Raw genomic sequence first — 13,336 nt, forward strand, 5'->3', positions numbered from 1 at the left:
CACTGTAGGCTTGTGTGTTGCAAAACAAGTTCAGTTTATTATGGGTAGTACTACAACTTATATAGCATAGTAAACAAAGAGATTCCATTGTGATGTCATACACAATGTGATTACCCTATATTTGGTAATGTTTGAACACCTGAGTGGCTATAGTAGGTTTACACAGTCTACAACTTGTGTGTATTTGATAAGAAGCATACTTGTGCAATCAAGTGTTCAGGCAGGAAAAGACATTAGCCCCTTGCAATCCCTTTCAATCCCCCTTTTAGTCACATAAGTGACTATACGCGAACAGCATGAATAAGCTTAAGTTGCAAGCCCTCAGAAGAAGTAATTAAAGATGAAGTTAATTTCCTCATATAGGGAATTATACAGCAGAAAAGAAATGAAACAAAAATTAAGACAATCAATAAGGTGACACCGATCTGAGCTAAGATTTTTTGCCAATGGAGTTATACCAGAAGGTGGTAGTGCCATCACTTTGTTTGATTGCAACTTGTCGTTCATTAGTAGACTGACCTCCTAAGGTGGCGATGGGGTTTGATCGTTCATGGCGATGGAGTCTTGTATTGCTCTTGAAAAACTGGTAACAAACTGATCCCAAAGGGCTGTGAGGGTTTGGGTAACATATGCAGTTAAGGATTATCATAATCGGGAAAAATAGAAAAAGGAAAGTGCCAATTATGCACCATAGTGCATATTTTGTGGACTTCCTCAACATCATCAGTGGTAAGAGTGTGAGGTCATCTTCGGGTCCTTCTGTGACGGATTTGGTGGTGGTGTCATGTTCCGTGTTGTCAGCTTTACTCAGTTCCAGCGTTGGAAGTGTTGGCGCGAGTTTCACTCGTGAAGCGTGGATCCAATGGTCGCTGGCATCGGTAAGGACTGCTGTCCGTGTGATGGCAATCACTGTGACTCGTGGGCCAAATGGGAATCCCCCTTTTCGATAGCGATGGAGCTGTCGAACCACAACAGGATCGCCTGGGCGAAATGGATGGGTCGGCTCCTGGGGGGGCAAAGGAAAAGACAAAGAAACATCACCATAGATGCCATTCAATGTAGTAATAAGATTACGTACATACTCCTCCTGAATTAAATTAAGATCAGTGTGTTGGATGACTAAGGGGCCTTTGACCCAGGGAGTGGGAAATGGGCGTCCCATGACAATTTCAAAAGGAGATAATTTAGTAACTGAATGTGGTGTCATGCGTATTTCAGCTAGTACTGCAGGTAAAAAGGACTTCCAATTAGTCCATGTGGCAGATGTGGCTTTGGTGAGCTTATCCTTTATGGTGCGATTCATTCGCTCAACAACACCCGCACTCTGTGGATGGTAAGGAATGTGAAACTTCCATGTGATTTGTAAGGTGGAAATTAGAAGCTGGAGGACCTTACTAACAAAAGCTGGGCCATTATCGGAATTAATTTGTTGCGGACAACCAAATCGGGGTATGATGTCATTAACTAGAAACTTAACAACGGTTTTGGCGTCTTCGTGACGGCAAGGGAAAGCTTCTACCCAGTGAGAGAAATGGTCGGTAAAAACGAGCAAATATTCCTGTAGTTTGCCAATCTTAGGAATATGAGTAAAATCAACTTGCCAGTGAGAAAAGGGTGCAATTGGGGGAGGCAAATTTTGGTGTACTTTGTGTGTTCCTAAGGTGTTGGCCCTAAGACAGGTGAGGCAAGTTTTAACAAAGGTAGAACAATGCTGTCTGAGATTCTTTGCGATGGAATGTTTTTGCATTTCAGCCAAAGTGAGCTTAGAACTCCTATGGCCAATGCCGTGAGCTTGAGAGATAAGTAGGGGTAGACTGTTTTCGGGGATACCCACTTTGCCTTGGATGGAATAAAGACCAAACTGGTCAAGGGTAAGATTTTGCTGTTCCCAAAAATGCAGGTCAGTCTGAGTGGCAAATGTTTGCAAATACTGTAGAATTTGACTGTCTGGACAACTCGGAGGTGTGTGGAGAAACATGGGGATGACAGTGGGAGTGGCAGAGGATGCAGTAGTTTTGGCAACCTGGTCTGCTAGGGCATTACCGAGGGAAATCTCGTCAGTTCTGTTGGTATGTGCCCTGCAATGGATAATTGCAATTTCAGAAGGAAGTTGGATGGCCTGTAAAAGATTATCAATGAGGGCAGGGTGTGCGATGGATTTCCCATCTGTAGTAACATAACCTCTTTGTTGCCAAATTTTGCCAAAATCATGAACTACCCCAAAAGCGTATCTACTGTCACTGAATATATTAACGGGGCGGTTGGCAAACAAGTGACAGGCCCTGGTGAGTGCTATAAGTTCTGCTGCTTGTGCAGAATTAACAGGGATAGACTTAGTCTCAAGTACAATATCAGGGAGTTGGACAACTGAATATGCTGCTTTGTAGGTGTCATCGGAAGGCCTGGAGCAGGAACCATCAACAGAAACATTAGTAGCATGTGACAAAGGAGTGTCAGTTAGATCGAGTCGAGGTGAGGTAGAGTAGTGGATAGATTCAACACAGTCATGAGGATCGAGTATAAAAGCATTAGTAGGGTCAGACAGATGTAATAGAGCATGCAGTATGGCAGCAGGCCCTTGAGTGTTGATTGCGTATTTGATCTGTAAATTTGCAGTACCTAATAGAATAACTTCATAGCCACTTAATCTTTGGGAGGTCATGTGTTGGGTGGTAATGTTCTTCAATAGGTGTGTAACCTGATGTGAGGTGTGCAAAATAGTATTGTGGCCTATTGTGACAGACTGTGACAGTTCAACAGCCATAGCACTAGCTGCTAAAGCTCCGAGACACGCCGGCATTCCCTGTACCGGAAGCGGCATTACTTTGGAAAAATAGGCCACAGGACGAAAACTTCCCCCAGATTCTTGAGCACAGACCGCAGCCATGGTTTTACAGGTGTCCTTGACATACAAATGAAAAGGTTTAACATAATTAGGTAAACCAAGCGCAGGTGCTGTAACCAATGTCTGTAGGAGAGAATGAAAAGCATTAGTCATTTGTTCAGTCCATTGTACGTAAGGTGGTGCATCCTTTTTAGTACATTGTCTTAAGATATTGTCAAAGTAAGAACAGTTCGGTATCCATTGACGGCAATAGTTGACGATGCCAAGGAAGGACAGCATTTCCTTTGGAGTTTCAGGTTTTTTTATCTTAGTCAGTGCTTGTATTCTCTTTGGGTTTATTTGTCTCTGGCCATGGGAAAGAATGAATCCCAAATATTCAACAGTCTCACCCCCCATCTGAGCTTTATGTTTAGCAACCTTATGACCCTCTGTTGCCAGATGTTGCAGCAGTGAGGTGGTATCATGGTGGTTAGCTTCCTGGTTTGGACTACACAACAATAAAGCATAAACATATTGAAGCAGGACAGAACCATGGCCTGGGGCCCATGACTTAAGGGTATGCTGGAGCACCAGGGAGTAAGCCGCTGGTGAATCCACTAGGCCTTGGGGGAGGCGTTTCCAGGTAAGTTGGAACACCTCAAAAGTAAAAGCCAAAAGTAACTGTGTCTCAGGGTCTACTGGAACCGGAAAAAAATGCATTAGATAAATCCAAAACCGTGAACACCAAAGCATCACACGGAATGGAGGTAAGAAGAACCGTAATGTCTGGCACAATAGGTGCAATTGGTATAATTAGTGAATTAATAGCTCTTAAATCTTGTACAAATCGAAATTCGTTGTTCTTCTTAGGAACTGGATTGATGGGAGTATTGTAAGGAGACACAACACTAGTGAGGATATCCTGATTAAGGAATATCTGTATTAACAAACGGATACCATCTAACTTTTCCTGTGAAAGAGGGTACTGTTTTATGTATACTGGATGTGAGTGTGGTTTAAGTAGTGCTTTGTAAGGTGTACAGTCAACAAAGCCCACATCAAATTTGTCATTAGCCCATACAGACAGAATGGAAGGGTTAGTAAAAAGGTCGTTAAAATTTAGAAAAATAGAGTTAGTTTCGGAAACAAAAATATCTGCAGAAAGGCCCCCATCAGGGGAAATTCTGATGGATTGAAATCCTAACTTGTGGAATAGATCTCTGCCTAACAGATTTTCGGGGCACCCAGGGATGAGTGTAAATGGGTGTGAAATGGTACGGGTAGAGCCTGGGCATACAATAGGTAAAGGTGGTGTTTGGAAGGTGGGAGTTAGTACCCCGTTAATCCCAACTGAAGGTATCGATCCGTGTCTGTCTCCCTCATAATATTTTGTATTAATGCAGGAGGTGGTGGCTCCCGTGTCCACTAGGAATAATAAATCCACTCCTGCAACGTTTAATACAATGTATGGGTCTGCACTGAATGAGGATGAGATGACAGGGAAAAGTGGGGTACAACCTTCAGGGCAGCCCTATGTAGAACCTGGCCAGTTGATGGTGTGTCTGGGAGTGGAATTTGTCGAAGTCTGGGGTTGTGTGTGAGGTGCTTGTGTTTGAAATGTTGGGGCTGGGGCATTAGGGACTGTTCGTTGATTTTGAAAAGTAGGACACGGCGGGCAGGGGCATTGATTACGCCAGTGGCCCAATTCATGACAATTAAAACATCGAGTATTATTTGGTGAATTATTGGAGTTATTGGGAGAACCCCAACTATTATTCTGATTAACCCAATTACGTCTACCTCTTCCTCTACCACGACCTCTATTCCAGCGACCTCTGCCATATCTTCCCCTTTCAGCGTATTGATTATTAAAACCCTGAGGATTATGAGAATACATTTCTGTAGTACTGTTTGGACCAGAGATAGTCCCATTTTGGGTATTGTATTCTGGACTAACTACTTCCATATACGTGCCTTGTACTTTCTTATCTGTTCTAATGAGGTTTTCGTAACAACTTGCTGCTTCTTTCTCTATTACTCTTTTCTGGAAATCTCCTGAGGTGAGTGTGGGCCATTCTGAAATAAGTTGTTTAGCAGTAAGACTAAATTGAGGAGTCATGTTTCCCAAACATGTTTGAACCTTTAGTTGAGACATGTTTCCCTCAGAGGAAAGGGCGGCTTCCTCTTTCCATACTTTATAGAATCTTTTGACAAAGTCACTTGCTGTTTCATGCGATTTTTGCTTACATCCCAGAGCGATCGACATAGACTGTCGATCGGTCCATAAGCGTTTCATTTCCTGTTCTACCTCCTGCCACATGATATCTATGCCTGCTGGGGTATTTAATGGATATTGAGCAGCATTCATGGCGTTAACATTAACAGGTACCGAAATTGAGGGAACCTTAGTCCAATCCCATCCTGATTCAAGATCGTAGCCCAAGATCCCATCAATAATCAATTTTATATCAGACTGATGCATACATTGTCCTTGACACATTCTTTTTAAATAAACAAGACAAGCACCGGGATTCTTTCTGGGATCAGGGGCATTATTATGAGTTGTTCACCAACAGTAAGAAAAGGATACTGTTTTGTAACTGGATGTTGATCCCCCCTTTTTTTAGGTTCTTTTTTTCTTACCGTCATCTTCAGACGGTCAGGAGTGATATGAACTATTTCATAACCTGCTTGAGTGATTATACCCATATCTTTTTCTAATTCGGGCATTAGGGGTATCTCAATTTTATCAGTATCTACTGTATCTAAGCCAGATAGGGGGAAGGCCGGCAATGGGTAGGCTGCAGCTTCAATCATACGGGGTGGGGCAGGGACAGGCATTGGTTGTTGAACCAATGGGGCTGCTTGGACTGGTGCTATAGGGGCAGCTTGGGGTACTATAGGAGCAGAAGCTACAGCAATGCAAATCTCGTCATCCTCCATGGTGTCTGGTTTATGTGTCAAATTAGGGTAGATAGCCATGTAAGGGGGTGGGGTAGTATTAACAGTTTGATCACAGGTTGTAGAGCATTGTGAATTGTGTCGTTTAAATAGTTTTAAAACACCAGTTTTTCGTGGATTGTAGTTCTTAGGGAGGGAAGGTGTAGAGTACCAACCTGGGGCAATCTTAAGCCAATTTTCCCCACCCGGTGTCATATATGTATAATCCCATTTAGGGTCACCTTCTTTCTTCTGAACACACATTTGATAAACTATATTCATATAATATAAATCATTAGCTCCATCACGTGGAAAAGGATTGTCTAGCTCTAAATGTTCACACCAACCTGCAAGATTATCTACCCAGGGGTCAACATAAAATCCTCCAGTAGGACTACATCTATACACATACTGTTTGCAAGTCTCATTAAGGAGGGGCGGTGGTAAATTTTTTGAAGTCTTACCACCCATCTTGATTCAAGACAAGTACAGTCTACAAATAAGATTAGTAAGTATCAAAAAAAGAAAAAGAAGGTATAGGATAGACTAATTAGTGGTGTAATGATTAAATGTAACTCACAGTTTTCCTAACGAGAACTGTTTATTTGTTCTTATATTATAGGCTGACTCTCTGTTACAGGTTTATTCACCTACTGCCTGGACTCATAAATCTAAACTTTTTGCAGGAAAAATAGCCTCGAACTCTGAACACGCAGAGTTTATATGTCTACGGTGTATAATGGGATAAGAATAGGCCGAAGGAAGAGAAGTAAAATAGAGTCAACAGAAATATTGTTTAATCAATTATGTGGACTATCGAATTCAATTAAAAAAAACCAAATATCTCAATACCTTAAATTCTTATCAAAGAACGTGTCATGTACGATTGCAACGAAACAGAGAAGCCAGGGCTGAACTGAGATCAAGGTCCCAACAATACCCGTTAGCAACTCGTGATCACTCTTAACGCTGCAACCATTCACAGATATATTTTAAAACACAAATACACAAATACACAAACAAGACAAGACAATAATACGCATGGAAAGATGAATCAGTCAGTAAGAAATGGTTCCCGTGCACAACCTGAGTATCCCTATTTTACTATACTACCATGGGATCTCTATAACCCGTCTCAACCATACATGAGACAGTCTCAACCATACATGAGACACTTTAAGCTGCTAATCATGCCCTTGTCTCAACCATACATGAGACAGTCTCAACCATACATGAGACACTTATTTAAACTGGTAATCATGCCCTTGTCTCAACCATACATGAGACAGTCTCAACCATACATGAGACATTTATTTAAACTAAGGAATCGGTCAATCGGAAAGAGCCAAAGGTAAGAGAAAACACCGTCAGTTCAGACAGTGATTCTACTTACCTCTGGATTTCCAGCCGTTCCACTTCTGACACCAGAAAACTGTTAGGGCAAATAAACTCAACTGTGCTATCCCTGCACTGTCCTTGCAGCTGCGAGCCGGCTCGTCTTATACTTGATGCAACGGCAAACCATCTGATATCATCTCTCCAAGCGTGCTGATCAGGGAACTTGCAATGAACGACACTGTAGGCTTGTGTGTTGCAAAACAAGTTCAGTTTATTATGGGTAGTACTACAACTTATATAGCATAGTAAACAAAGAGATTCCATTGTGATGTCATACACAATGTGATTACCCTATATTTGGTAATGTTTGAACACCTGAGTGGCTATAGTAGGTTTACACAGTCTACAACTTGTGTGTATTTGATAAGAAGCATACTTGTGCAATCAAGTGTTCAGGCAGGAAAAGACATTAGCCCCTTGCAATCCCTTTCAATAGATAATTGATTTTTGAGTGAAGCGATAGAACGTAGTACAGGTATGGGACCTTTTATCCAAAATGGTCGGGACCTGGAGTTTCCGTAATATGGCTCTTCATATCTTAAAGGGGTGATTCACCTTCAAATTAACTTTTTAGTATATGCTACATATGACCAATTCTAATCAAATTTTGAATTGGTCTTGAGTTTTTTCTTTTGTATAGGTTTTTTAATTACTTGCCTTCTCCTGAATTTCCAGCTTTAAAATGTGGGGCACTGACCATCTAAAAAACAAATACTCTGTAAGGCTACAAATATATTGTTATTGCTGCTTTTTATTACTCATCTTTCTTTTCAGGTCCTCTTCAATTAATTATGCATGCATGGTTGCTAGGGCAATTTGGACCCTAACAACCAAAATTGCAATCTGGAGAGATGCTGAATAAAAAGCTATTTAATTCAAAACCACAGATATTAAAAAATAAAAAACAATTGAAAAACGGTCTCAGAATATCACTCTACTATATCATGCTAAAAGTTTACCCAAAGGTGAACAACCCCTTTAAGTCTACTAAAAACTAAATTAAACATGGATTAAACCCAATAGGATTGTTTTGCCAATAAAGTCTATTGGAGATCTTTCCATATTTTGGGTCTTCACACCTTAAGGGTAGAGGCACACAATGCTATTTGGGGGAGATTAGTCGCCGAGCGACGAATTGCCTCTTCTTTGGGCGACTAATCTCCCCGCAATGCCTTCCCGCCGGACTAAATCGCCGGCGGATGGCACTCGGAGTGCTTCATTTTCCGAAGTCGCCTAAAGTTTCCTCGTGAGTCAACTCCGGCTGACTTCACAAAACGAATCGCTCCGAGTGCCTTCCTGCCGGAGATTTGGATTCTAGCCGATGGGAAGGCTTTTCGGGAAGATTAGTCGCTCGAAGAAGAGGCGATTTGTCGCCGGGCGACTAAATCTCCAGCATCTTAGCGTGTGCCCTTACCCTAAGTCTACTAGAAAACAATGTAAACATTAAATAAACCCAAAAGGCTAGTTTTGCTTCCAATAAGGATTAATTATATCTCTTTTTATGATCAAGTACAAGGTACTGTTATTATTAAAAATGGAGTCAATGGAAGACTAGAGGAAGATGGCTAGAGGGTTGGAGGAGATTTTAAACTAGGTGTGGGGGGGAGGGTTCAGTAAAAGATTCAGTGGTAGACAGGTTAGATGAGATAGTGGGCAAAGAAAGGGAAAATGGGGGAGATTTGGCTGGGGATACTGTTAAGGATAGGGACATAGGCGGATCTTCATTAAGGCTTAGGGAGGCTTAGCCTCCCCAAATGTGCCTGGCAGCTCAAAAACTAAAAACTGACGTTGAAGAAATTTTTCTCACCTCTATCGGCAGCTTGTTATACTTTAGCAGCATACAGCAGGCTTTAGGACCGCTCCTCCAGCCTATCTCCCACCATGGCTCCGCCCCTCCCACTCCTGTGTTCTCGTGCTGCTGCAGCCGGTGCTGTGCTGTGTGAGTGTTTCTAGTCCAGGCCCTTGTCTCCTAACTACCCAACGCTGTCCTGCTACTGCCCCATAGGCAATTCACATGCAAAAGCACCTGTTCCTGCGCTCACCAGGTACATCTTGTAACAAGAAGAAAATAAGACTTGTTTGATTTTTGAAGGCTTAACTATAAATCCATTGTATAGATCTATTTAAGTTCAGAGGTTCTCAGGGGTAGTAAATTGTGCAGCAAGATATACTTGTGCATTGTGTTCATACAAATATATTTTCTGCACTATAATAGAAACTGTGGGGATGATTTATTAGTTTTCAGCTAAGGGGACTGGTTATACCAATGTTATAAAATGCAGCTATCTTTTTCACCTTAAAAAAAGAGAAATCTTGCTGTGAGCAAGTGGCTGAGGACAACACGGGGTGGGGTGAGGGGCAACCCTTATACATGGTACACTTCACTTTAATCTATGCCTTAGGGTAAGCATTGCAAAAGTTGCAGTGGATACTACCCTGGAGAGTGTTTTACAATGCAGATTACATCACTATCCTCATTGATTTTAAAAAGGATTGCTGTGTTTGGGATACTTGTTATTGTGTCGTACGATAGATGGCCCATTATTTTTATCAAGGTAGATCTCCTGATGGGGGGCAGGTGTCGAGAATAGATCTCAGGGTAACAAAGTCTAGGCACCCCTGTCTTAGCCAATCAGTTATTCACAGTAGCTGCTTATCAAAAGTTCCAGGAACAGTCGATAGGGGTGAGCAAAATTCTGTTAGCCTCCGAGTGAAGTGTAATTATTTAACCTATGCACAGTCTCCCAGAGTGTTTCTTTCAATGAAGGTACTGCCAGTGCTGTAATTCTTCAAGTCAGGAGGGTCAAAGGATCCCCCACCTTTAACTAATTATAAAGTGGCTTATGGCTAGCATCCTTGTGAAAAGAGGTGCTCTGACTATTGTCTGCAAAATAAGGCTATATAATGGCAAACTGAGTCACATTTTTCACTCCTCCAGCTAGAACTACATCTTTCTTGAATGAAAAAAAAGATAACTGTTTAACTACATAACTCCACACCCATAATGGTTAATGTAATTCATAACCAGCTACCCTCTGTCTTTGCTGTAATCCTGTCTCTATGGCCAAATGTATTAACCCCATGGTGCCTCTATTCTTGCTCTTTGTTAGCTCCTGATTTATCTATCATGTTGTTATTCCCCTTTTAATATATGATACCTTGACAAAATTTTCCCTTAGTGAAAAGGAGTAAATTTAGTATGATTACAAAACCAAAGAGAAAAGTCAATTGGCAGGATAACCACACAGTAATGCAGCTATAAGCACTTGTGCATCAAGCACATTTTAAAGAGTGGAAAAGCTCCCCACCCCAACTGCGTTGTTGTGTAGTTTCCATTGAAGTAAAAAAACAAAACACAGGTGGTAGTTGAGGGGGGCTATTTAAACACCGGTGAAAAATTTACTATATGTGACATTAGCTTTAGGTTAACCCTTGTATAACTATCTTTAGCCTCCCCAAACAAAAAAAACACCCTCCGCCTATGGATAGGGAGGACCACATGTCATATGTTCAATATGGTGCCAGTATTAAATGTATGTTTACAAATGCAAGAAGTCTGACTGGTAAAATGGGAGAGCTGGAGCTGCTGGTGATGGAAGGAAAATATGATGTGATTGGTGTGGCCGAAACATGGCTGAATGAGTCGCATGACTGGGCAGTAAATATCAGTGGCTATACTTTGTTTCGGAGGGACAGAGGCAATAGAAAAGGAGGAGGGGTATGTCTGTATGTTAGGCAGGATTTAAAAGCTCATATAAAGGAGGAGGTTATGTTAGAAAATGAGGGGCCAGAAGTCGTATGGGTGGAGTTCTTCACCAATTGTAAAGAATCCAGCAAATTAATTGTAGGAGTATGCTATAGACCCCCTAATGTAAGTGAGGAGGAAGAGACAAAGCTCCTAATGCAAATAGAAAAGGCTGCTAGTTTAGGTAAAGTAATGATAATGGGGGATTTTAATTACCCAGATATTGACTGGAGCAACGGTACTGCTAGATCAGTTAATGGGAACAAGTTTATAAACTTATTGCACGACAATTTTTTGGCACAGGTTGTTGAGGAGCCTACCAGAAAAAATGCTATTCTTGATTTAGTGATCTCAAATGACCCAGAACTTATAGCAAATGTGCAAGTCATTGAACCCCTGGGTAATAGTGACCATGATGTGATATCTTTTAATGTCTGGTGCAAAAAACAAAAATATACTGGGGCAACAAAAACCATGAATTTTGCAAAAGCTAATTTTAGTGCCTTGAGGGCTGCCCTACAGAGTATTGATTGGGGCATTAGGTTTTCAGCTAAAAACACAGAACAGAAATGGTTGTCCTTTAAAATGATATTAAATCATTACTGTTCTCAATTTATTCCCTTAAGGACTAAACGTAGAAGCTCTAAGAATCATCCTGTGTGGCTTAATACAGAGGTAAAGATGTTAATGGGAAAGAAGAGAAAGGCATTTAAAAACTACAAATCTGTAGGGACAGAAGCTGCATTTAATGAATATAAACACTGTAATAAATGTTGTAAATCAGCAATCCGGAAAGGCTAAGAAAAGAAATGAAGAGTTAATTGCGGTGGAGGTGAAAACTAACCCTAAAAAGTTTTTTAAATATATTAATAGTAAAAAGATGCAGGTTGAGAGTGTTGCTCCATTAAATAATGGTACCAGTATGGTTGTAACAGATACAGATAAGGCAAATGTGTTAAATCAGTTCTTTTCTTCAGTGTATACAATAGAGGAGTCTGGGTTCACAGGCTCAATTAATAACTGCACGAATGGTTCAGCTCAATCTAGTCAGTGGCTGACTCAGGATATGATTCAAAAAGCTTTAATACAAATTAATGTAAACAATGCTCCAGGGCCTGATGGCATACACCCCCGGGTTCTAAGAGAGCTTAGTTCAGTTTTAGACCAGCCCTTATTTCTGATTTTCTCAGATTCACTGTCATCTGGTATGGTGCCTATGGATTGGAGAAAAGCTGATGTTATTCCAATATTTAAAAAGGGATTACGATCTCAGCCTGGCAATTATAGGCCAGTAAGCTTGACATCTGTGGTGGGCAAATTATTTGAAGGCTTGTTAAGGGATCACATTCAAAATTTTGTCCTAATGAATGGCATTATGAGCAACAATCAGCATGGCTTTATGAAGGATAGGTCATGTCAGACGAATTTGATTGCATTTTATGATGTGGTAAGTAAGATTCTGGATAGTGGGGGGGCAGTAGATGTGATCTATTTGGATTTTGCCAAAGCGTTTGATACTGTGCCCCACAAACGTCTGCTTTCTAAACTAAGGTCTGTTGGGCTTAATGAAGTCGTTTGCACATGGATAGGAAACTGGCTACAGGATCGGGAACAGAGGGTGGTTGTTAATGGGACATTCTCTACTTGGAGTAAGGTTCTTAGTGGGGTCCCCCAGGGCTCAGTATTGGGTCCACTTTTATTTAACTTGTTCATTAATGACTTAGGGGAGGGTGTTGTAAGTAATGTATCAGTGTTTGCAGATGACACAAAATTATCCAGCCCAATTAATTCCATCCAGGATGTGGCATCCTTGCAACAGGATCTTGACAAACTGGCAATCTGGGCAGCTAAGTGGCAAATGAGATTCAATGTTGATAAATGTAAAGTCATGCACCTGGGATGTAAAAATATCCAAGCCACTTATACCCTTAATGGGACTGCACTAGGCAAATCCATTATGGAAAAGGACCTTGGAGTCCTTGTAGATGATAAACTTGGCTGTAGCAAGCAATGCCAGTCAGCAGCATCAAGGGCAAATAAGGTCTTGAGCTGTATTAAAAGGGGCATAGAGTCAAGGGAGGAGGGGGTCATTCTTCTACTGTATAGAGCACTTGTAAGGCTCCATCTAGAATATGCCGTACAGTTTTGGTCTCCATCACTCAAACAGGACATTATTGTATTAGAGAGGGTACAGAGAAGGGCAACTAAGCTGGTAAAAGGTATGGAAAATCTTAGCTATGAGGAAAGACTGGCCAAATTGGAGATGTTCACGCTGGAGAAGAGGCGCTTAAGGGGTGATATGATAACTATGTATAAATATATAAGGGGATCATATAACAATCTCTCTAATGCTTTATTTACCAGTAGGTCTTTCCAGCTGACACGAGGTCACCCATTCCGATTAGAAGAAAAGAGGTTCCGCCTAAATA

The 13,336-nt window shown here is 41.2% G+C and overlaps 1 protein-coding gene across 1 annotated transcript; it reads right to left on the reverse strand.

The window, feature by feature from the left end:
* Positions 1-430: 430 nt before the first annotated feature.
* On the reverse strand, positions 431-7,116 carry LOC121395504. Its single transcript, XM_041569076.1, has 2 exons — positions 6,617-7,116; positions 431-2,968 (listed from the first exon to the last, which is right to left on the reverse strand). Exon 2 carries the CDS (start codon positions 2,885-2,887, stop codon positions 431-433), a length of 2,457 nt encoding a protein of 818 aa, XP_041425010.1. The 5' UTR covers positions 2,888-2,968; positions 6,617-7,116.
* Positions 7,117-13,336: the final 6,220 nt, after the last annotated feature.

This window comes from Xenopus laevis, chromosome 7L, assembly GCF_017654675.1.
Source record: "Xenopus laevis strain J_2021 chromosome 7L, Xenopus_laevis_v10.1, whole genome shotgun sequence".
Lineage (NCBI taxonomy): Eukaryota > Metazoa > Chordata > Amphibia > Anura > Pipidae > Xenopus > Xenopus laevis.